The sequence below is a fragment of the Ahaetulla prasina genome, chromosome 3 (genome assembly GCF_028640845.1).
Source record: "Ahaetulla prasina isolate Xishuangbanna chromosome 3, ASM2864084v1, whole genome shotgun sequence".
NCBI lineage: Eukaryota > Metazoa > Chordata > Lepidosauria > Squamata > Colubridae > Ahaetulla > Ahaetulla prasina.
Genome location: NC_080541.1, coordinates 78,270,871 through 78,293,275, shown reverse-complemented (window position 1 = coordinate 78,293,275; position 22,405 = coordinate 78,270,871). Strand labels below are relative to the sequence as shown.

The following is a 22,405-nucleotide window of genomic DNA, read 5'->3' as shown; positions in this document are numbered from 1 at the left end:
TTTGAGAGATGATTTGTGACCAAAATGGATTAAAGTTTTGTTGTTGTTATTAGTATAAATAGTGGGAATCTGGTTTCTTTGTTGAAAACTATGTTGGCTAGTGTACTAGTGGAATTAATTATTGTTAAATAATTATTAATAATTAATAATAATTAATAATGATTAATAATTAATAATAATTATTTAACAAAAATTATTGTTAAATAATTTTTGCTTTTGTTTTTGTTTTGGTGCCTTTAAGTCGATGTTGTAGTTTTTTTCTTGGCAAGGTTTTTTGGAAATGGATTAATGTTACTGCCTAAAGGAGAACTATTTGAATTATTCTGGACACCAGGAGGCAGTAAGGAAGTATTATTGAAGAAACACATATAAACAAAAAAAGGGAATTTGAGAAATGTTTGAGTAAACAAAATTTGTGTTTTTCATTTATTAATGCAATTTTCATTTTTTATAAAACAATAAATCAGAAAACAAATGGACTAAAATTTTAAGCATAATATTTCTCTACAGGCAGGGCAGGAGCAAAGGCTCACAATGGAATTGCAAAGTGATCAATCAAAAAGGTATGTAAAGTTCACTGTGGTTCTGAAGGACCTATTACGAATAATATTTTCTTATGTTTTTCATTCTTCAAAGCAAGAAATTGAATATATTACCAACCTAAAAGTCCTCAAGTTATGACCAGTCTCTTAGCAATTGTTCAGAGTTACAACATATCTCTCCAGGGCTACTTACAACCCAGATTCAAGGTTTCAGTCAATATCCCCACAGTCACATGATCACACTTTGTCACTCAGCAATTAGCTTCGTCACAACGTGACCCATTTAACAACCAGAACAAGCTACGATCACAATTTTGGGTTCAATTACAGTTCTAAGTCTAGAGCTATCTGTAATTATAAAACACCATTTACCTCTAGTAATGTTCCAACTTGTTTGCTAGTTTCCTTACTCGCCTTCAGGCCCATGTGTCTTCTGAAAAACTTCTCAGAAGACCTAATACACATTGGGGGAGGACTAAATCTGTTACAATGTTTCTAGTTTTAGTTGATTTTCTCTGCCACAACTGACCAACAGGAAACAGCTGTAACATTCAGGCGGTTCCCTCATTAAATTTTTCTGGGCAAAGATGTGTAGAAGACAATGGATGAGAGCAAGAGAAAATCGATTACATGAAATTAGTTTTTGCTCACATTGTTGGATATTGCAAAAGAAAAAGAGCTATTAATTACAGACACTGAATTGGAAATGCATAAGATCGGCCTGTAAAACACTGGTGAAAGTAACAGAACTATCTTGAAACTGGAAGGAACTGTTCCAATCTCCTTCACAAAGGTCCTCTGAATCTTTAGGTAGAAGAGAGGAAATAGTGAAGTTGCATGTTTCAAAGGAATGTAGGACTCACTATTTATTGCCTGCTTGCTTGCTTGTTTTCTGTTAAGAAGCTAACGTTTTATGCCTTGTAGTCAAAAACATGAAAGGGAATTTTATAGATAACTTTTTAAAAATTTCTAAAAATTAGTTCTGTAAACTTTGCCATCCAAGACAAGATGCCCCTGTCTTTTGGTGATTGTCCTTAAAAAAAATGATGGCAGTGGAAAATAAAACCATGAGGATTTTACACTTTTTATTAACTTTTAACTGGAATAGAAACAGTTACGTTTGTTATTTATAGGGTATACCAACTGTTGCAGTGTGCATGAAAATATTTGCAACATCTATTGATTCTGTCTCAATAGTGTCACAAGCCCCACATTCACAACTTCTACAGCCAATGGATTACCACCTGCAATAGGAAGTGGTGGAGGCAAAATGAGAAAGGAAAGAGGTATACACTATGTACCAAAATCCACACAAGATGAGGTAAAAATATTCATTATTTTGCAATATACTTTTTTAGTGGAGAAGCTATGTGAAATATTAAATTTTCCATAGATTATGGGCCCATGTAAGACCTTTTATTCTTTTAAATTTTCTGTCATGTATATATTCTTTTTAGATATTTTTTAAATATTTGAATTATTTCGTCATTTAGATTAACATTTTTTTTCCAATTCTTTGCTAAATTGCTTTAATTTTTCTTTAGAAATAAGCAAACCCGACCTTAAAATATAGATTTTTGTGGAATTTGAAAAATAACAACTTGACTTTTCAATTTTAGGAGATGGATATACCAGCACTACCAGAAATTTCTCTGCCCATTAGTACATCATCACTGCCAAAATTCAGCTTTGGCCCTCTGGCTAGTTCTTCTGGTTCATCCTTAACTCCCAGTGCTGCCAAAACAGTGACTAACAAGGTAAATTGTGTATAAAGTAGTTATTTTCTGCCTATCCTTTCTACCTTAATTTTATTTGTACCTTCATCAAGCTTTGGAGTTTTGTCATTTCACATTTTCTTTGACTAGCTGATTTATATTTCCATAATAAACAGTATAGATTAATGCAAGTAACTGGTGCACTGCAAAAATGTCCATTCCATAATTTATGAACACTGGCTTTGGTTGCTGGAGCCTCTTGTGTTCCCAAACAAAAGGAAAACAACAGATTTCCTAGTTCTAGAGTAAATAGACTACTTGTATGTGATGTATATATAGTCCTCGACTTACAACTGTTCGCTTAGTGACTGTTCAAAGTTATAACTTCAGTGAAAAAGTGGACTTATTTTTCACACAACCATTGCAGCATCCCCATGGTCACATGATTTACATTCAGATGCATGACAACTGACTCACATTTATGATGGTTGCAGTGTGATCTCTTTTGTGACCTGACAAGCAAAATCAATGGGAAAATCAGATTCACTTAACAACTATGTTACTAATTTAACAACAGTGATTCACTTAACATATGTGGCAAGAAAAGTCATAAAATGGGGCAAAACTCACTTAACAAATGTCTCACTTAGCAAAATAAATTTTGGGCTCAATTGTGGTCGTAAGTTGAGGACTACCTATATTTTGATTTTAAGTTCATGACAGTAATAAAGTTATGTCAGTATTTCAATAAATAATAGATTACTTTATAATATTCATATATATTGGCCAGAATGGTAATTTTGTTGTCATTTGGCCTCTGTACATCAACACATTGAATTTGAAATGAAACATTCAAGATGTGAGTGAAGTGAGGACTTTCAGCTTTAATTCAAGGAGTTTAACAAAAGTGTCTGTATATATTATATAACGTATGAGGTAGATACAGTGGGGCAAAAAAGTGTTTAGTCAGCCACCAGTTGTGCAAGTTCTCCCACTGAAAAAGATGAGAGAGGCCTGTAATTGTCCTCATAGGTATACCTCAACTAGGAGAGACAACATGAGAAAACACATCCAGAAAATCACATTGTCTGATTTGTAACGAATTTATTTGCAAATTATGGTGGAAAATTTGGTCAATATCAAAAGTTCATCTCAATACTTTGTTATATATCCTTTGTTGGCAATGGCAGAGGTCAAACGTTTTCTGTACGTCTTCACAAAGTTTTCACATACTGTTGCTGGTATGTTGGCCCATTCCTCCATGCAGATCTCCTCAAGAGCAGTGATGTTTTGGGGCTGTCGCTGGGCAACACAGACTTTCAACTCCCTCCAAAGGTTTTTTGTGGTGTTGAGATCTGGTGACTGGCTAGGCCACTCCAGGACCTTGAAATGCTTCTTATGGAGCCACTCCTTCGTTGCCCGGGCAGTGTGTTTAGGATCATTGTCATGCTGAAAGACCCAGCCACATTTCATCTTCAATGCCCTTGCTGATGGAAGGAGGTTTGCACTCAAAATCTCACGATACATGGCCCCATTCATTTTTTCCTTTACACGGATCAGTCGTCCTGGTCCCTTTGCAGAGAAACAGCCCCACAGCATGATGTTGCCACTCCCATGCTTCACAGTAGGTATGGTGTTCTTTGGATGCAACTCAGCATTCTCTCTCCTCCAAACATGATGAGTTGAGTTTCTACCAAACAGTTCTACTTTGGTTTCATCTGACCATATGACATTCTCCCAATCCTCTTCTGGATCATCCAAATGCTCTCTAGCAAACTTCAGACGGGCCCAGACATGTACTGGCTTAAGCAGGGGGACACGTCTGGCACTGCAGGATCTGAGTCCCTGGCGGTGTAGTGTGTTACTGATGGTAGCCTTTGTTACGTTGGTCCCAGCTCTCTGCAGGTCATTCACTAGGTTCCCCCGTGTGGTTCTGGGATATTTGCTCACCGTTCTTGTGATCATTTTGACCCCACGGGGTGAGATCTTGCATAGAGCCCCAGATCGAGGGAGATTATCAGTGGTCTTGTATGTCTTCCATTTTCTAATTATTCCTCCCACAGTTGATTTCTTCACACCAAGCTGCTTGCCTATTGCAGATTCAGTCTTCCCAGCCTGGTGCAGGTCTACAATTTTGTTTCTGGTGTCCTTCGACAGCTCTTTGGTCTTCACCATAGTGGAGTTTGGAGTGTGACTGTTTGAGGTTGTGGACAGGTGTCTTTTATACTGATAACATGTTCAAACAGGTACCATTAATACAGGTAATGAGTGGAGAACAGAGGAGCCTCTTAAAGTAGAAGTTACAGGTCTGTGAGAGCCAGAAATCTTGCTTGTTTGTTGGTGACCAAATACTTATTTTCCACCATAATTTGCAAATAAATTCGTTACAAATCAGACAATGTGATTTTCTGGATGTGTTTTCTCATGTTGTCTCTCCTAGTTGAGGTATACCTATGATGACAATTACAGGCCTCTCTCATCTTTTTCAGTGGGAGAACTTGCACAATTGGTGGCTGACTAAATACATTTTTGCCCCACTGTATTCTTCATGAAGATGTGTTATTCTAAGTAACTGATACACTGTATATTTTCAGCATTGTATGTCTATTAAGGCTGTATAAAGAATTGCTTTAATTATGAAGGGATACCTGCAAAAATTTGCTCTTCAGATTGCTAAAAGCAGTTGATTCTTTTTCCAAACTTACATAGTTGCTTCAGAAGCTGCTCCTGGCTGACAGCCTGGTGCTAGCCTTGGAAAAACATGGCTGCTATAATTACAGTATTTGAAAATAAGTGCCTCTTTCGAACCTCTTTCGAAAGATATGAAACCTTAGTGTGAATGCATATAGATTGCAGTCCTGCATTGTTGACCTGGAAATAAATCTCTTGTATCTCTTGTAACCCGGCTGGAAGATTCATACTGATTTCTGTGAAATATAACAAAACTGGATTGGTGTTGTGAGGATTATATTGCATCAAAGGATGATAAATTCATAGATACGTTTCTTTTTTATTATAAAACCTGCCAATTCATGTTTTTTTTGACAGTTGCAAAAGCTTAGGAGGCAAGACAGAAATAGAATAGATGCTGGTAGCATTACCTGTTGTCATTCCCTTAAATAGTAACTTCTACCATTTCAACCTGTTTTTGAAAAAGATTTGACATTAAACATCGTTTGTTCCATATTATATACTACTTTTGAAAGTCTCCTTTGATGCACCAGAAAAGGATACATTTTGTTTGGAAATGCAGAGCATCATTTGTTTCACAACAAAACCTATTTGTATGTGTTCATTTCTAATATAATCAAATAATGACTAATTATGTTCTTTAGAATAGGGGCCCCAACACCTGGGCCTCAATCCGCTACCAGTCCGTGGCCTATTTGCAATTAGGCAACTTGAGTGGCTGGCTAGAGTGCGCGAGCATGTGCACACAGCTCAATTTGCACAAGTGGCGGACTGGTGAGCACTATCGGGCATGTGCGCCAGCCCGCCACTCACACAAGTCAAGCTGTATGCATGCACACTGGCCCGCCACTCGCGCAAAGGCTGCATCACACTTGCGCAGCCCAGTTCCCTCCCCCCCCCAATTGGGTCACCAAGCCACAAAGTTTGGGGACCTCTGCTTTAGGGCACACAGATGCACACAGTGTCCTCTCTGTGGACGCGCAAGCCGTCACTCCACTTCAGCTCCACTGCACGTGTGCGTGCGCCTCCAGCTGGCCAGTTGGTTGTCGGTTCTCTGCTGCACATGCGTGGGGCACGTGCATGCGCGGGGGGTGCATGGATGCGCAGGGGCTCGGGCAGGGTGCATGCAAAGGGGCCACACGCATTTCATTTTGGGAGTTTGGGTGCACATGCGCACATTCACATGCATGCATGCACGCTTTGGGCACTCGGTTCGGAAGAGGTTAGCCATCACTGGGGTAGCTGTTTAATATTTGGATTTTTTTAAATTAGGTACAGCCAGCTAGCAGTCCCGTATTCAGATTTTCATCTCCAATTGTAAAATCTACTGAAGCAGAAATGCTGCCTCCAGTATCTGTAAGTAATAATGCATGTGTGATTTTATGGCAAGGGAAGATGGTAATAGAAAAGAAAATGTTCAGAAGTAGAGGTCTGCTTGCTATTCCTGTTTATAGAATAGGTCTATTCAACTTCTCTTCTGACATTTAATATTTATTTCTGTCAGATTGGTGGATTTAAATTTAGTGCTCCTGTTGCAAAATCATCTGATCTTTCAGGATCCAAGAATACTTCATTATCACCTCAAATTAATTCAGGTAATTTTATGCATTTAATATAGAATTTTTTTCTTGACTGGGAAATCAGGTACTAATGTTGCTAGTTCAAAAGAAATTGAGAAAAAATAATAGTTAAAGTTTATTAACTATTTTTTCAAAACTGAAAATCTCTTCCAATTTTAAATAGCTTTTTAAGCATACAATCAGTTTGGGTAAAACTTTATTCCAGGCTTTCATGATCTTCTAAGAAAGATTATTTAACTTATATGACAGTATGAAACTGCTAATTATAAAAGCTTCTTCATGAAATCTCTTGTAATAATTACTCCATTATCTGATGTATATTTGCTCAAGGCAAATGCTGTTCAAACTTTTTCCATCAACAGCTGTCAACAGCATAAGCAATAAGAAAGAAAATGAGTATGATGGTCCTTTTAAGCCTGCAAAAATCCTAAAAGAAGGGAGTGTTCTGGATATTTTAAAAAGTCCTGGTGAGTCAAGAGATGAGATTTTAATTATATGGAAGTAATAACTCGTTGTCTTCTAAGAATTCTTAAGAAAAAAGAAGAATTTAACATAAGCTATAAATGCGTACTGATTGTAAGATGATAATGATGATGATTAAATCAAGCACATCCTATATAATACAGGATGTATTTTATATGTTTATTCATTTAAAATGTGTTTTGTTTCTTTTCTCAGGTAAGTATTTTAAAAGAAGCTCATAAAAGGGGTGAAATCCAGCAGGTTCTGACAGGTTCTGGAGAACCAGTAGTGGAAATTTGGGTAGTTCGGAGAACTGGCAAATACCACCTCTGGCTGGCCCCAGAGTGGGGTGGAAATGGAGATTTTGCAATATCCTTTCCCCAGGAGTGGGGAGGGAATGGGATTTTGCAGTATCCTTCCCCTACTATACCCACCAAGCCACACCATGCCCACCAAGCTACGCCCACAGAACCTGTAGTAAAAAAAAATGGATTTCACCACTGGCTCATACCACATATTTTTAGGGACATGGTTTTAATAAAATCTTATTTTCAGAACAGTGGTTAGCAAAGGAAATCTTAGGGAATTTAATAAGTACATATTATTACTAAAATGTTGGTAGTTTTAAAGTAGCTTGTTTCAAAAGAATTTTTGCTGGAAACTTAAGGTTCTTTTCTGGGTTTTTTCCCTTAGATTTTGCTTCCACAACGAGTGAATCAAAATCCTCATCATCAATCACACCATATGTTGAAACAAGCACAGTAGTTTACACAAGGCCTGCAATAAGTAATTTTTCTGGAGCTGTTTCAGGAGATCCTATGAAGCAAATGCCAACACATTGGCCACATGACACATGTCTTACACAGAACAAGTTGGCAGAAAACAAATGTATATCCTGTCAAATTCCAAAAGTGCCAACATCCAGTGGTACTAAACAGACTGAGACTTTGACTCAGAACATCACCATCAAATCAGTAGTTTCTTCAACAGAAGCACAGGGGTTTGGACATAAGTTTAAGGCAGGAGTTGGAACTTGGGACTGTGATACCTGTTTGGTCCAGAACAAATCAGAAAGTGCAAAATGTGTGGCCTGTGAAACACCAAAACCTGGAACAGGAGTAAAACAAGCTCTGGTGTTGCCTTTTGTCACAGACAATGCAACCACAACAGTGTCTTCCTCTTCTAGTTCTACTAATGTTACAAACACTTTGGGATTTGGAGACAAATTCAAAAAGCCGAAAGGTGCTTGGGAGTGTTCTGTGTGCTTAGTGTCAAATCTGGAAGAGAACAACCAGTGTGTGGCCTGTCAATCAGACAAAGCAGGTGAGTTTGCAGTATTTGAAAATTGTATCTGAAAAAAGTATCTGCCCCAAGTTAGAATCCTAAACGCAGTTACTGGAAAGTAAAACAACACTGAGTTATATGGAACTTTCTTCTGAAAACCTGTACAAGACTACACTATTCAGTAATTTATTTAAAAAATAAAGCCTAGGACACCACTGAAATGATTTAGAAATCATTGCCCAGTTGAAATTGGACATAAGACTTGTTCCTTCTCTAAGAGTTCCTTAGTTAATATGTTAGCCAGTTTCTCAAGAATTCTAGATTCACTCTGGATTTTTATTTTGACAGTAAAGCAAAACATCTATTATTTATTTGATAGCTTGGCCCCACCTATTCTGCAGGAGTTTAAGTTCATATAAATAATTTTTCCTAACTTTTCTCCTCCGCTTTCATGTATTTTATTGTAACAAATTTTAAATGTAGCATTTAAAATTATGAATATTGATTCTATGCTCAATATATATTCTATATATTGATTCTATGCTCAATATTTGTAATTTCTTCCTATGAAGCAGCTATTAAACTTGTTTATTTTAAATTAGCAGTTTTCTGGAATGTGCTTTTTGCTAACCATTGCTTTATATCATTTTGTTTTATTAGGGAGTTCAATACCTGTGGTCAGTGGCAGTACTTCATCTTTACCTACTCTTTCTGGAGGATTTTTGAATTTAGACAAATTCAAGAAACCAGAGGGAAGCTGGGACTGTGAAACCTGCTTAGTACAAAACAAAGCAGATGCAACTAAATGTATAGCTTGTGAGAGTTCAAAACCAGGCCACAAGACTGAATTCAAAGGTATGTAAATAAAGTAAGCTTTTTTATTTGTTATTTATTGCACTAGAAATAATAAATTTAAGTCAGATAAGTTCAGATATTGGATGCCCTTATTGTATTATTTCTAGTAAAATGCAATGTTGGATTTCAATCAGTGTGCATTTATTTCTAGAAAAGCAAAGTCTTTTCAAATCAGCATTTCAGTGTGATTTCCATTGTAAGCAAATATCTTTTTGCTCTTCAACCCTTCAAATTAACTTTCTTGCAGTCAAAACCTCTGCAAATGAATATTTATTTCACAGTCTTAAGAGATAATAGCAGAAGAGGAGAAAGGAGAGTAAAATGGACTTGGGGAGTCAAGGATACAGTTTAAAGTAAATAGTTGTGGGAGTTAGGTTTGAAGATCTATAGAGGACAAGGTCAGGTGTCTTTCCTGAGTCAGGTCAGTAAAGAAAAGATTGCAGACCTGGGTGTATGTGTATGAGAGAAGGAGGGTGAAGAAGACAGTTGTGTAGATAAATCTACAATGCGATAATTGATTCTGAGGGAAGTAAAAATAAATGTCTAAGTTGACTATTATGTGTTTCAGCTGTGAGGGAGAGTGATTTAAGCAAATGGGGATTGATTCTGAATAAAAGAGAATAAAAGAGATGTATATTTTCATAGAAAAAAGTAGTGAGAAACCATTGCCAAAAAATGCCAAGAAGATTGCAACTCCATCGCTAAATGACATGGTTATAGAGTGAAATGGCATGTGACTGTACCCAATTTATATTGTTAGTTCCACTTGCAGTTAAGTGAATCACCACAAGTTTTTAAGGGACATTACATTACCATGACTTACAACTCCCTGTTGGTCTTCCCATTGGGTTAGTTTGTTGGAAGCTGGCTGTGAAGATCACAAATGGTGATTACATGACTGTCAGATGCTCCAACCATTGTAAATGTGTGCTGTTGCCAAGTGACTGAATTGTGATTATGTGACTGGGGACACAGTAAATCTGGGGTCCCCAACCCCTGAGCCATGGCTCACTACCGGGCCATGGCCTATTCGGAACAAGGCCGCCACTCTTGTGGGCTGGTCCCCCCGCCCAAGCCAGGCCTCCAAGCTGCAAAGGTTGGGTACCACTGCTGTAAAGCCTAGAAGTTTGTGGACTGGTCATAAAACTCTTTTCAGCACCATCATAACTTCAAATGATCATTGAATGAGTGGTTGGTAAGCAAGGATTATCTGTGCCCTTAAAATACACCAGATTGTTCAAGACTATATTAAAACTTTAAAAAGACTATTGTTCAAGACTATATTAAAAATTTTAAAAGACTATTGTTTAAGACTATATTAAAAATTTAAAACAATTAAATTAAAATTCCATTTAATTGCAGGTTTTAATACAACTACTTCGGAGCCATCTGCTCCTTCATTTAAATTTGGTATCCAGTCATCATCATCATCATCATCATCAGAATTATCCCAGACTGCAGGAAAAAACTTCAAATTTGGAGAACAAGCAGGATTCAAATTTGGTACTACATCAGATCTGGGTTCTTCAGGAGGCTTTAAATTTTCTAAAAATGAAGGCTCCAATCCAGGAAGCTTTTCTTCAGAGTCTAAATCTGAGGAAAGTGGGAAAGAAGGAAAGAACAGCACCACTTTCAGTTTTGGTCTTCCTGCTGGAGCTAGCAGTTCATCTACTACATCATTTCAATTTGGAATAGCTAACCTTGGACAACAAGAGAAGAAAGATGGAGCTAACAAGCCAGTTCTAGGAAGTTTTACTTTTGGCACAAGTTCTATAGGAGCCACAACTCCATCTGAGAGAAAAACTGGAATAAGTACTTTCAAATTTGGAAATGTAGAGGAGAAGGAAATTGCAGAAAGTCCCTTTTCCTCTAAGAAATCAGAGGAGAAAAAGGAAGCACCTTCAGCAAAAGGTGGCTTTAGTTTTGGTAATATAGACCCTGTGAATGCCCCACCGCTTACTTTGGGAAGGACAGATGAAAAGAAGGAGGTGGGTGCCTCTTCTACTCCATTAGTGTTTGGAAAGAAAGCAGAAAGTGAAGAGTCAAAGGCACAATCCATGTTTTCATTTGGGAAAACAGAACAAACCAAAGACAATGGCACAGTAAAACCTGCGTTTAATTTCGGCTTGGCAAAACCTGCTGAGAAACCAGCTGAACAACAAATAAAAACAACATTTGCATTTGGGGCACAAGCAAGCTCTGCAGGTAGGTGCAAAAATTCATTGAATTCTCAAGTTTTTATTTCATGCTTTTTATTACTTTGATTAAGGGTAATATTAAATTGGCTGATTATTTAGAAGATTTACCTCTGAAAGAAAGACCTTGAGCATATTGATTCACAGTTGCAAATTCATCACTAAAAGAGTGATGAACTTCAGCAGAACAGAGTTGAACCAAAGTACAGTACTTATAATGAAAAGCCTAACTGAACCAGAAAATAGATTTATCCAATAAATGAATTATCCAATGGGGAAGAACTAAAATTAAATCTACAACCCACTGTTTTCCATTCCAGTTGCAATATTAAAATTGAAAGTGATCCCTGTGTAGGCACGATGCCCATACTTGGCAAGACTGTTTTCATTTAATAGAACATGCTTGTTTTTCACCATAAACATTGCACTATTTTCAGAATTCTTAATAATGTAGGCAAGAGAATCTAATGCCAAATTTTAAAAAATTAGGGGAAGGGGTATTTTTGATATACTATGACATAAATTTAACCTAAGGAGAAGGCATATCTTTATTGATTACTTATTATTTAGAGGTTGAAGTATCATGGTACCCCAAAATTTCCAAGAAAGCAAATTTTGAAAGCTTTCCCAACATTTAGAAGCTGTATTTTGTTTTGAATTAAAACAACTACATTAATGCTTGATGGTATCTGAATACCGTAGCAATGTACAAAACTCATATGAAGTTGGAATATTCTGGAGAACTTTTGTCTGAAACACCATATCTGGGACACACTGAACTCCTAGTTTCAAAAGTTTTACTTTCAAACTGCTCAGAACAATATGGTTTGGAGCAGTAATAATCCAATTCTTAAATTGGCAAGTTTTTCAGATTCCTATAGTACATCTGAATTTGATGACTTTCAATAAATTCATCTTGAGCTGGATTTCCAATAGGCAGAACAAGAAGCTGCAATCTAGGGGTCAAAGATGCTGTTAAAATGTTAGCATCTACATTGATAAAGGAAATAATTGCATGATTAGAAGGCATAGATTTTCCTTATCTGGCTTGAGAAAAAAATGTAATGTTACCTACTGTGTTTCTCCAGAAAGAAGGCCGTGTCTTATTTTCTGTTGATCTCCAAAAAAACACCTAGGCCTTCTTTTTGGAGGTTCTAATTATTGACTCACTTCGTGGCAGTGGCACCAACAGCCTCGTCCAGCAGGAGTCCGCTGCTGGCCCACTTCTGTGGCCGCTTGCCACCACTCGCAAGCATTGCCCCGGCCTTCATTTCGCCTTCAGATGCCTGTCGGAAGGCATCTAAAGGCAAAATGGAGGCCAGGGCGATGTATGCGAGTGGCAGCAAGTGGCTATAGAAGAAGGCAAGGCAGCTGTCGAGATGTGTGAGGCCTGGTAAATACGGCAGCTCCACACCATTCCCACCCTAGCTTATTTTTTACCTTTGTGCCTCGCCCTACCCCCTGCACCCTGGGTGGGCGGAATCTTAATTAGGGCTAATTTTGTGGATGGGGCTTAATTTGATCGCATGTGCTCAAAAACGTGATAGGGCTTCTTTTCAAGGTGGGTTGTCGTTTTGGAGAAACACGGTATTAAAATTAAAGGGTAGGACTTATTTGAAACAGCATCATAATAAACCTTTAGTAAAATAGACATTGAAACCCAAGAAGAAACTGTTGTTTTGGAAAGGACCAGTACCATATAAATTTGCCAAGGTAGGTTGCGCACCAGTAACACAATTATAAAAACAAGTTTTTCCTTCACTTGTGTGTAATAGTAATAGTTCACTGTCTCAAGCGTTTTGTTCTTTGGTATTATAAGAATCTGATGCTTTGATTTTCTAACTGAAGTCAGATAACAAAGCTCAAGTTCTAGCCTAATAGCCTATAGGTATCTGGAATTCTACAGAAGAGTGGATTTTTCTTTTTGTTCACCCAACATAAAAATTCAAAAAGTGATTTGAAATTTATCTCAGCCTCCTAGTTTTTTTAAAAAAAAAGTGTGAACATTTTATTTTAGACTTGCATATCCTCCTTTTTCCTACAGACCAATAATTACAAGATTATCATTCCTATCAATTGTGTAAGACTGAATGATTAAAAAGAGGTAAAATTGTCACCAGTACAAATTAGAATGAACACATGTTGAAGTTGGTGAGAAACTTACCTTTTTTCTTTAACAAAATGATTATAGAAATTGAATACCAATCAGCATTCACATCATAATCAATATAAGTCTGAGGCCAACCATCAGAAAAGTTGGTAATCCAGAATAAAGTAAGGAAGAATGAAACAATAATAGGGGAGGGGCAGTTGATAAACACAATTTAAAATACAAGGGATGTTGGGATATTGGCAGTTAAAAAGCAGAGGAAGTAAAGATTATTATATGGACTGGAGGGTAAAAACAGCAGAAGCAAGGATAAGAAGTGAAAAGAGAAATATATAAACAAAGAAGGAATGCTGTGCTTTACAGCATATGTAGCGGAAAGGGGAATCCAAATAAGAGAGTGGGGAATATTTTAATGCTAAGAATAAAAAACAACTTAGTAAAAGGAATTTAATAGCTAGATGTTAAAGTGATAAAATAACAATATTAAGGTATTGTTTGTCTATTTAAACGTTAATGCAGCTGCAACTGCCATTTAGTTTCTTACAGTTTCTATCAACATTGACTATTTTCCCAGAGTAATGGATTAATGGATTGTAATTCTAGAATTCAAAATAATTAAGTATAATTATGAGCTTTTGAACTTCATTGACACATCCTTACAGGTGCATAATGAAATCTTACAACTGAGGCTTTAATTTTCATTAGTAAAGTAATTCTTTAAGTAATTAATGTTTGATCAGAAAAACAACCAAATATTTTTTATATTAAAATACTAATATTCATTCCTTATCCAAAACCTTTTAAAAATAGTGTACTCAGATACTGATAAAATTGGAGCAGGGAGAATAATTGAAAAATGTTTGAATTTCCTTTTTTAAAAGAAGGGGGAGCGAGCCCCCTCAAATATCCATATTTTATTAACAAAATGTGTAAATAAATGTCAATGTCAATTGGACTACTGCAATGCTCTCTACATGGGGCTCCCCTTGAGGGGCATCCGGAGGCTACAGTTAGTCCAGAATGCAGCTGCGCGGGTGATAGAGGGAGCCCCTCGTGGCTCCCGAGTGACACCTATCCTGCGCAGGCTGCACTGGCTACCTGTGGCCTTCCGGGTGCGCTTCAAGGTGTTGGTGAACGTCTTTAAAGCGCTCCATGGCATAGGGCCGGGTTACTTACGGGACCGCCTGCTGCTACCGAATACCTCTCACCGACCCGTGCGCTCTCACAGAGAGGGACTCCTCAGGGTGCCGTCGGCGCGACAGTGTCGTCTGGCGACGCCCAGGGGAAGGGCCTTCTCTGTGGGGGCTCCTGCCCTCTGGAACGAACTCCCCCCAGGACTCCGTCAACTTCCCGACCTCCGAACCTTTCGCCGTGAGCTTAAAACTCACTTATTCATCTGCGCTGGACTGGGTTAGTTTTTTAAGTTTATGGGTTTTTAATGGGTTTTATTTTTAAATTTTAATTCTGGCCAATTTAATAAGTCTTTTAATAGTATTTTAATTGTATTTATAGTGTATTATGTATTTTTACTTGGCTGTGAACCGCCCTGAGTCCTTCGGGAGAAGGGCGGTATACAAATTTAAATAATAAATAAATAAATAAATAAAATTAAATCATTGACATTTGAATCATTTTTATTCTTAAAAAAAGTAAGAGATATGAAGCATAAATAGATATTATATATGCAATTAAAATTCCTAAATTGCCCTCCATATAGGACTCCTAGTAGTAAATTTTTGTTCAGTTAAGAGAATATGAGTTCTTTTTACCATTGTATAATATTAAAAAATGGATATTCTTTCATTTTTATAGTAAATACTCCTTTTGTCCTTTGTTATTGTTGGAGTCATATATAGGAGTCATGTATAGAGTCAAAAGAAGCAACAGAATGTTGGAGTTGAATGAGAATGTGTAGTTAGTCATCCTTGGGTAATGAATGAATTACCTCTTTTGAGCTGAACTTATTTAAGGAATTATAGTGGAAATGACTTGCAAAACTGAGGTGTTGCAATTATAGCATCATTATTATTATTTATTACAAGGAAAAAGAGATAGCAAGGAGCAAGAGAATGAAGACACAAAATTCAGTCCCAACTTAAAATAGATAAAAGATGGAAGAGGAACTCAATGTAGAAACAACAAGGGGAAAACATGATCAAGTATGTGCAGAACATATAGTGTAATTGAGAACAAAGGAGCAGGAAGACATATGCAACATTGTCCTGATTGCAAATTAGTGAATGAAAAGGTTTCCTATTATGTGGGAACTAAGAGGTAAAGGTAAAATTTTTGTTGCAAACTACGGAGGGCGGTGCTCATCTCCATTTCAAGACCGTTGAGAGAATGCTGTCCAAAGACATTTCTGTGCTCGTGTGGCCAGCATGACATTACAGAGCGCTGTTACCTTCCCACCAAAGTGGTATCTATTTATCTACTTGCATTTGTATGCTTTTGAACTTCTGGGTGGGCAGGAGGGTACAAAGAAGAGTTACATAAATATAAGCAGTGTATCTTGAGCATTTGTTTATTTATGCTAATTAGGAGGCTGCCCCAACTCCTCCATGTGTCAAGGCAGCTTCAAATAGAAAAAATACACATGGAGATACAAGTAAAAAAAACCTTGGCCAACTAAGAAAACAGTACACGAAGCCATTTATTAAACATAACAAATGGTTTCCCCAACCACTCTATCCTACGCCTCCAGAGAATAACCAGATGTTTTAAGCACCTCCAGGGAGATTTCATTCCAGAGGCCAGGGCCTGCAGCAGAAAAGGTGTGATTCCTGTGGTAAGAGATGGGCAGAAACAATTCGAGATAGTCCTTCAGATAGCCAGGCCCTATGTCATGAAGAGTTAGTGAAGGGAAAGTGATAAGTAGTGCTCCGGATTCAAATACAAACATTAATACAAATTTTTTTAAAGAATATTCAACTAAAACCAGAGTTTACTTGCTGGGAGTAATGGACAAACAACTGGAAAAGACTTGTAGACTTAGGGATAATTGTTTTTGTGCATGATAATTGCAATGAGATTATTAAAATAACTGAAATACTAAAATAGAGGAATGGTTGATGAAGGTGACAGAATTTGCAGAGATGCAAAATTGACTTTTTAGTTTGAGAAAAGACAATAATTACAGTAGTTAGAGACAGGAATTTTTTGGACTTTTTGCTGAAATTGGAACAAAATGCCCTTGTGATTAGATTAATTTAATGATTAGAAAAGATAGATAATGGAAAGAGGGAATTATGAATAACCTTAGAGAAATAAGCTAAAATTTGAATTAATTTATAACTGCTATAAAAAAGATTAGAAGACATTTAACAAAAATATTTTTTTAAAAAACGTGGTAACCAATACCTTGAATTGCACTTGGAAGCCAAATGGTAACTACTGCAGTTTGCAATGCGTGGGTTCATAAGCACATTAATTTATATTTTTTATAGAATTATATGGCCACCAATCTGAAGTATATGATTCTGAGTGGCTTACATAATGTGACCTTCCCAATGTTGCCTTTGCTACTACATTTTGAATTAGCTGTAACTTCTAGATGGTCTTCAAGGACAGCCCCATGTAGAGCACATTGCAGTATTCCAATTGTGAGGTGACCAGGGCATGAGTGATTTATCTAAAGGTACCCTGATCCAGGAAAATGGCGTAACTGGCCATCTAGATGTACCTATGCAAAGTCTAACCTGACCACAACTGCCATCTGTTCTTTGGTCAGAAGCTGAGAGGCCAAGAGGACCCAATAAGAAAATGCAGCTCCATTGAAGATTAATAATCCCTGAAGATAGGGGGCTCCATCTTTTCAGGGTTGAGCTTGAATCTGTTCTACCCCATCTATATCCACTCAGCCTCCAGGCATTGGATTAGTACTTTTATAGTCACTTGGCCAACCAAGTGATGTATAGCAGGATGTAATCGGCATAATACCGGACCCCAAATTAACAAATGGCTTCACCCAGGTGGTTTCATGTGGATTTAACCAGTAAGGGAGAGAATGTCAAACCCTGCAGGAGCTAAAATAGGAATTAAAGGGCTTTAGCCATGATCTCTTCCCCCTGTCAACATTGATTCAAACCAGCCGTAAGAAAGGAGAATTACCACTGAACAATGCCCACTACTCCATATGCAGATTGAAAAAGTTACTGTGATTGACACTATTAAAAAGCGCTAAGAGATCAAGAAGCAGTAGGAATGGATGCACCATTCTTATCCCAGCTTCATCACAGGCCATCAAAAAGCATGACCAGAGTTTTCTCTGTACTAAGTCCTGGCCTGAAACCCAACCAGAACAGTTCCAGACCAACCACTTCTTACAGGAAGTAAGGAACCTTACAGGAACCAATTCTGGAGCTGAAGCCCAATCACTTTCTCTACCACCTTCTCTAATAAGTGGATGATCAAGATCTTTTTTGCTAATAAGAGAAGATTGGACACTAGACAATAGTTGTCCAGCACTGCTGTGTCCATCAATGGTTTCTTGAGGAGAAGTTACACTACAATATTCTTCAATGATGAGGAAACACTTCCTCATTCAAGGTTACTTCCCAGGCAGCTTTCACCATCCAATAGGGGCCTGTATCTAACAGGCAGGAGCCCAACCTAACAGATAGGAGAATCCTCTCCAGTCACAATGTTAAATTCCAGTTAACCCTACAAGATCTTGCCTTGGACTCTCAGGTGAACCTGTCTGGAATCTAGCTCTGAATGAATCCAAGCACCAACTGTGAATTAACAAAACAATAGCCCTGCTTGTGGTCCTGCTTCTCATTCCTGGGTCACCTTACATAAAGCTGCTGGTCAGCTAACAACAGACACAATAAGGACAATGTTTTGCTGCCCTTTTGGCCATGATGTAATCCATAATATGAATTCCTGCTTAAATTTAGTTGCTGGATTTGAAGGTAGGGAAGAAAACTGAAAAAATAACCTGTAAGATGAAAAATACTATCATGGATCAAGAATAAAATATGAAAAACTGAAGAGAAGGGAATTATTGTATGTGGCTTTGGTTAAATTTGCTGTTAGGGAGCATCTGACTACATCAAAGCATTTAAAAAGAGCTGAAAAGGAAATAATATTTCCTTTTCTAATAATATATGAAGTTGCTAGGGTAGAAGTAATTTGGGCATCTAAAAGTCTTTGCATCTCATTGAATGTATGTGGGAGTAGAATGCATTAAAATGTGTGAAATATGGTTGTGCATAGTGAGAGGGCAATTTAATGATTCAGACTTTGGAGTTTTGATTATGTCCTGTTGTGTGGATAACACACATCAAAAATAAATGTTTTATAAAGGACATGAAGTAAATAGGTTTTGCTGGAAAGTGGATTTAGCTACCTAGGCCATTGCAGTCTCTCACCTCAACATTGTCCCCTGGATGCTAGTACAATGAACCACCTGTTGCGTTTTCATGAAAAATGCTTGTGTTCTATAACACCAATTTTCTGGTCCTACCTGACTGAAAAACCATGGTTCAAACAAAAGAGGAATGCATGTTTTATTAAACCTGACACTAAGAAACAAGACGAGCAAGCATGCAAGTACAGCATGTTTTCAGTATAGTAAATCATGGTTGGGATAGAGATTTTAAAAATTAAACCGTATCATTAAGTTACGCAATTGCGAAGTACTCTGTATAAAATGTGTTTGGAATTCTTCACTAAATGAGTTCACAAAGGGGTGTATAATCCCTGGAATCCTTTCTTCCCTTAGATCCCTTTATCTCTTCACAGCATCACTAGCAATCTTCATTGTTTATTTCTAACTCATAATTTGTTTTACTTTTTAGATCCAGCACCAGCAAAGGAGGCTTTCACCTTCCTGAGCTCTACTTCTTCTAATACTCCTCTGCCAAGTGTTTCTCTTGGTGGCAGCAGTAGCAGCAGCAGCAGCGGCGGTGGCGGCAGCACGATATTTAGCAGCACCACTTCTTCCTCAGCTCCCCCGCCGGCCTTTTTATTTGGACAGGGCAACAACACTGTGAGCAATTCAGCTTTTGGCAATGCTTCTGATTCAAATACCACACAGTCTTTTGGGTTCGCTCAAGACAGCAAGCCGCCAACAACCACTTCCAGTACAAACACTCCTGTTCCATTCCTGTTTGGTTCAGTCGCCCCCACTAACATCACAGCTAACACTGGCTTCAGTTTCTCAGCACCTACCACAACGGCACCCCCTACAGGTATGCTTGAACATTAGAAAAGTGACCATAGAAGAAACTAGATTTCCAAATAAGAAATGCATGCAGAGTTCTGAGACTCTATTAAAATATGCAAAGGCTGAATTTACAGACTATCTCTGGGATGATTGAATTGTTTTTGGTAACAATTTAAAACAATTATTAGTGAAAATATTATAAGTAATTATTGCTTTAGTGTTATATCATCTTTTTAAATCCTATTGGTGGCATAAGAATCTATGTAAAAGCTATTACAATGGCATGAGCTATTGCAGTAGCTGTTACATTAATCAATTACATTAGGATTTAGAAATTATTCTATTAACTAAGGGTTTTTTTGCTTTTTTTTCTGTCTTGCATTATGCCTGTTTCCAACTAGCTGTATGTTCTTTAACAGCATGTTTATTTTTTTCCAATTGCTCTGTTGCACTTACTATTGCTCTGTTGGTCTAATCATAGAAATGAATTACAGTATTACAATAATTAACATATTTATGCATTTTTCAATAATGGATGGAATAATGTTTAGATAAAATATTTGCTCTTAGCAGATCAGTGAGTTAAATGTGAATGTGAGACTGATGTTATATCTTTGGTGACTTTATAAAATCTATGATAAAATGAATAAGCGTGAATTATGGTATGTTTTAAATGAATATGGAGCTGAAAATTAGTTACTAAAGGAAAAACTAGCTGTGTATTATGGAAGCAAAGTAAGAAGTAGGAATATTCTTTATTGGCCAAGTGTGATTGGACACATAAGGAATTTGTCTCCATTGCATAAGTTCTCAGTGTATATACAAATCACAAAGTGATAAATCATAGATCATAAATCATAAGATACAATCAAAAATCCTAAAATACAAACAGCAAATGATAAATCATAAGATACCAATAAGAGAAGGTAGTAAGTAGGAAAGATGAGAAGAGTAGGTGAGAAAGATGAGCCCTATTACAGTACATGGGTAGGTATCTTTAGGCATAAGACATTGAGATATGAGATTTAGGTGTTTAGCACAGTGATGACATTGGGGGGGAAATGTCTTTGTGTCTGGTTGTTTTGGCATGCAATGCTGTATAGCAGTATCCTGAGGGGAGAAGTTGAAATAGTTTTTTTTATGTCCAGGTTGTGAGGGATCTGTAGCTATTTTCTCAGTCCTCTTTCTGGCTCGTGCGCTAGACAGGTCCTCAATAGAAGGCAAGCTGGTTGCAATTGTTTTTTTTTTTCCTCTGCAGTCCTAATTATTCATTGAAGTCTATACCTGTTCTGTTTGCTGTGCCAAACCAGACAGTTACAGAAGTACAAATGACAAAATCGGTCATTCCTCTGTAGAACTGTATCAGCAGATCTTTGGGCAATTTGAGCTTGCGTGACAGTATTTAGCAAATGGTTCAACTTTGTATTGTGTGTAACGTTGTATTCAACATTGTAAAAAATGATTTAACATTGAGGATATTTAGTAGATGGTTGAACATTGAGGAAGGGATATTGTTTAATGTATATTTTAGTAAAACATTTAAAGATGGGGAAATTGATAAATTGTAAAATGTACAAATGCTGATGGAAAGAAGTAGTTCATTATGAAGAATTAATGTCAAAAATAGAAAACCTGGCTGGGTGTAAGAGTGCACTAATTATATGGAACTGAGTGTTGGAAGATGTCAGAAGAAATAGGGTCAAGGCTGAATGGGTGTTGAATGAATATGGACTGAATTCAAATGTGAATATCAGGCACGTTAAGTGAGGTGGTTGAAATTGCAAAACGGAAGGAAGGAAAATACGAAGAAAAAATGGATAGGTCAAGAAGAAGGGTGAGGAAAAACAAAGTCATGGTTGGATGATGTCAGACTGTATTGTTAGAGATTATTATCTTTTGCTTTCAATTTGTTTGTCTGAATGGTTTGCACTTCTGCCCTTTGCATAACTCTAAATCCTGAAAGGGAATGGTTGATAGGCTTAAATGTATGTGCAGTTCCCATGTTTATTCTGCTCATTTGTTTTTCTAGGCTCCTCTTCTTCCTTTGTGTTTGGCTCTGGATCTTCAGTTTCTACAGCTGGTCCAGCTTTTGGTGCAAGCCAGACACCAACATTTGGTCAAAGCCAAGCCTCCAATCAGACCAGTACTCCAACCTTTGGATCACTTTCCTCATCTTCATTATTTCCTGCTAGTTCTCTGCCTGCTCCTCCAGCTTTTGGGACTGTTTCAAGTAGCGCCCAGCCTTCTGTCTTTGGACAACAAGCTAACCAACCACCTGGTTTTGGTTCAGGTACAGCTCCCAGTACTGGTAAGTTCAAACTACAATTTTCATTCTGTAACTAGTTTATCTTCTTTGAAAAAACTCTATGTTTGGTTTTCAACTTCCATATCCAAAACTCCCAATAGGTGAAGGTCAGAGTTAGTATATCTGTTTTAATTTCCAGATGCTAAGATTTGAGTCAGACATGATGGCATGTTTCCCTTATATCTGAGTATTTTTGGATGCGGAAATCCTTTTTATTCCTCTCATTATTTCCAGCTGCTTTCTTCATCCATGCATGGCTGATGCCTCATCCTCTTTGCCCTTGTCTTCTACATGGTTGCTTCATCCATATGTGGCGATTATTATTAGATCGGTTCAAACTGTAACAAAATACAGATTACGAATGCCAAATTTCAGATTATTAGTTTGGAAAAAATTATTTCTATGAGCAAAAGAATGCTGAGGCATATAATGTCAGGACTCTTTGGCAACATTCCTTAAGTTGAACATTAATTCCCTTTGAATGTTCTTTTCAAATA

General features: G+C 37.2%; 1 protein-coding gene across 2 annotated transcripts in view; it reads left to right on the top strand.

The window, feature by feature from the left end:
• NUP153 (nucleoporin 153) overlaps nt 1-22,405 on the top strand; it is a 36,682-nt gene that overhangs the window by 12,317 nt on the left and 1,960 nt on the right. For both annotated transcript variants that reach the window (XM_058175740.1, XM_058175739.1), the window contains exons 10-20: nt 511-563; nt 1,740-1,863; nt 2,162-2,299; nt 6,221-6,304; nt 6,453-6,543; nt 6,891-6,995; nt 7,684-8,313; nt 8,935-9,129; nt 10,492-11,334; nt 19,236-19,628; nt 21,633-21,911. In XM_058175740.1, the coding sequence (XP_058031723.1) occupies nt 511-563; nt 1,740-1,863; nt 2,162-2,299; nt 6,221-6,304; nt 6,453-6,543; nt 6,891-6,995; nt 7,684-8,313; nt 8,935-9,129; nt 10,492-11,334; nt 19,236-19,628; nt 21,633-21,911 (2,935 nt within the window). The remainder of the gene's footprint in view (nt 1-510; nt 564-1,739; nt 1,864-2,161; nt 2,300-6,220; nt 6,305-6,452; nt 6,544-6,890; nt 6,996-7,683; nt 8,314-8,934; nt 9,130-10,491; nt 11,335-19,235; nt 19,629-21,632; nt 21,912-22,405) is intronic.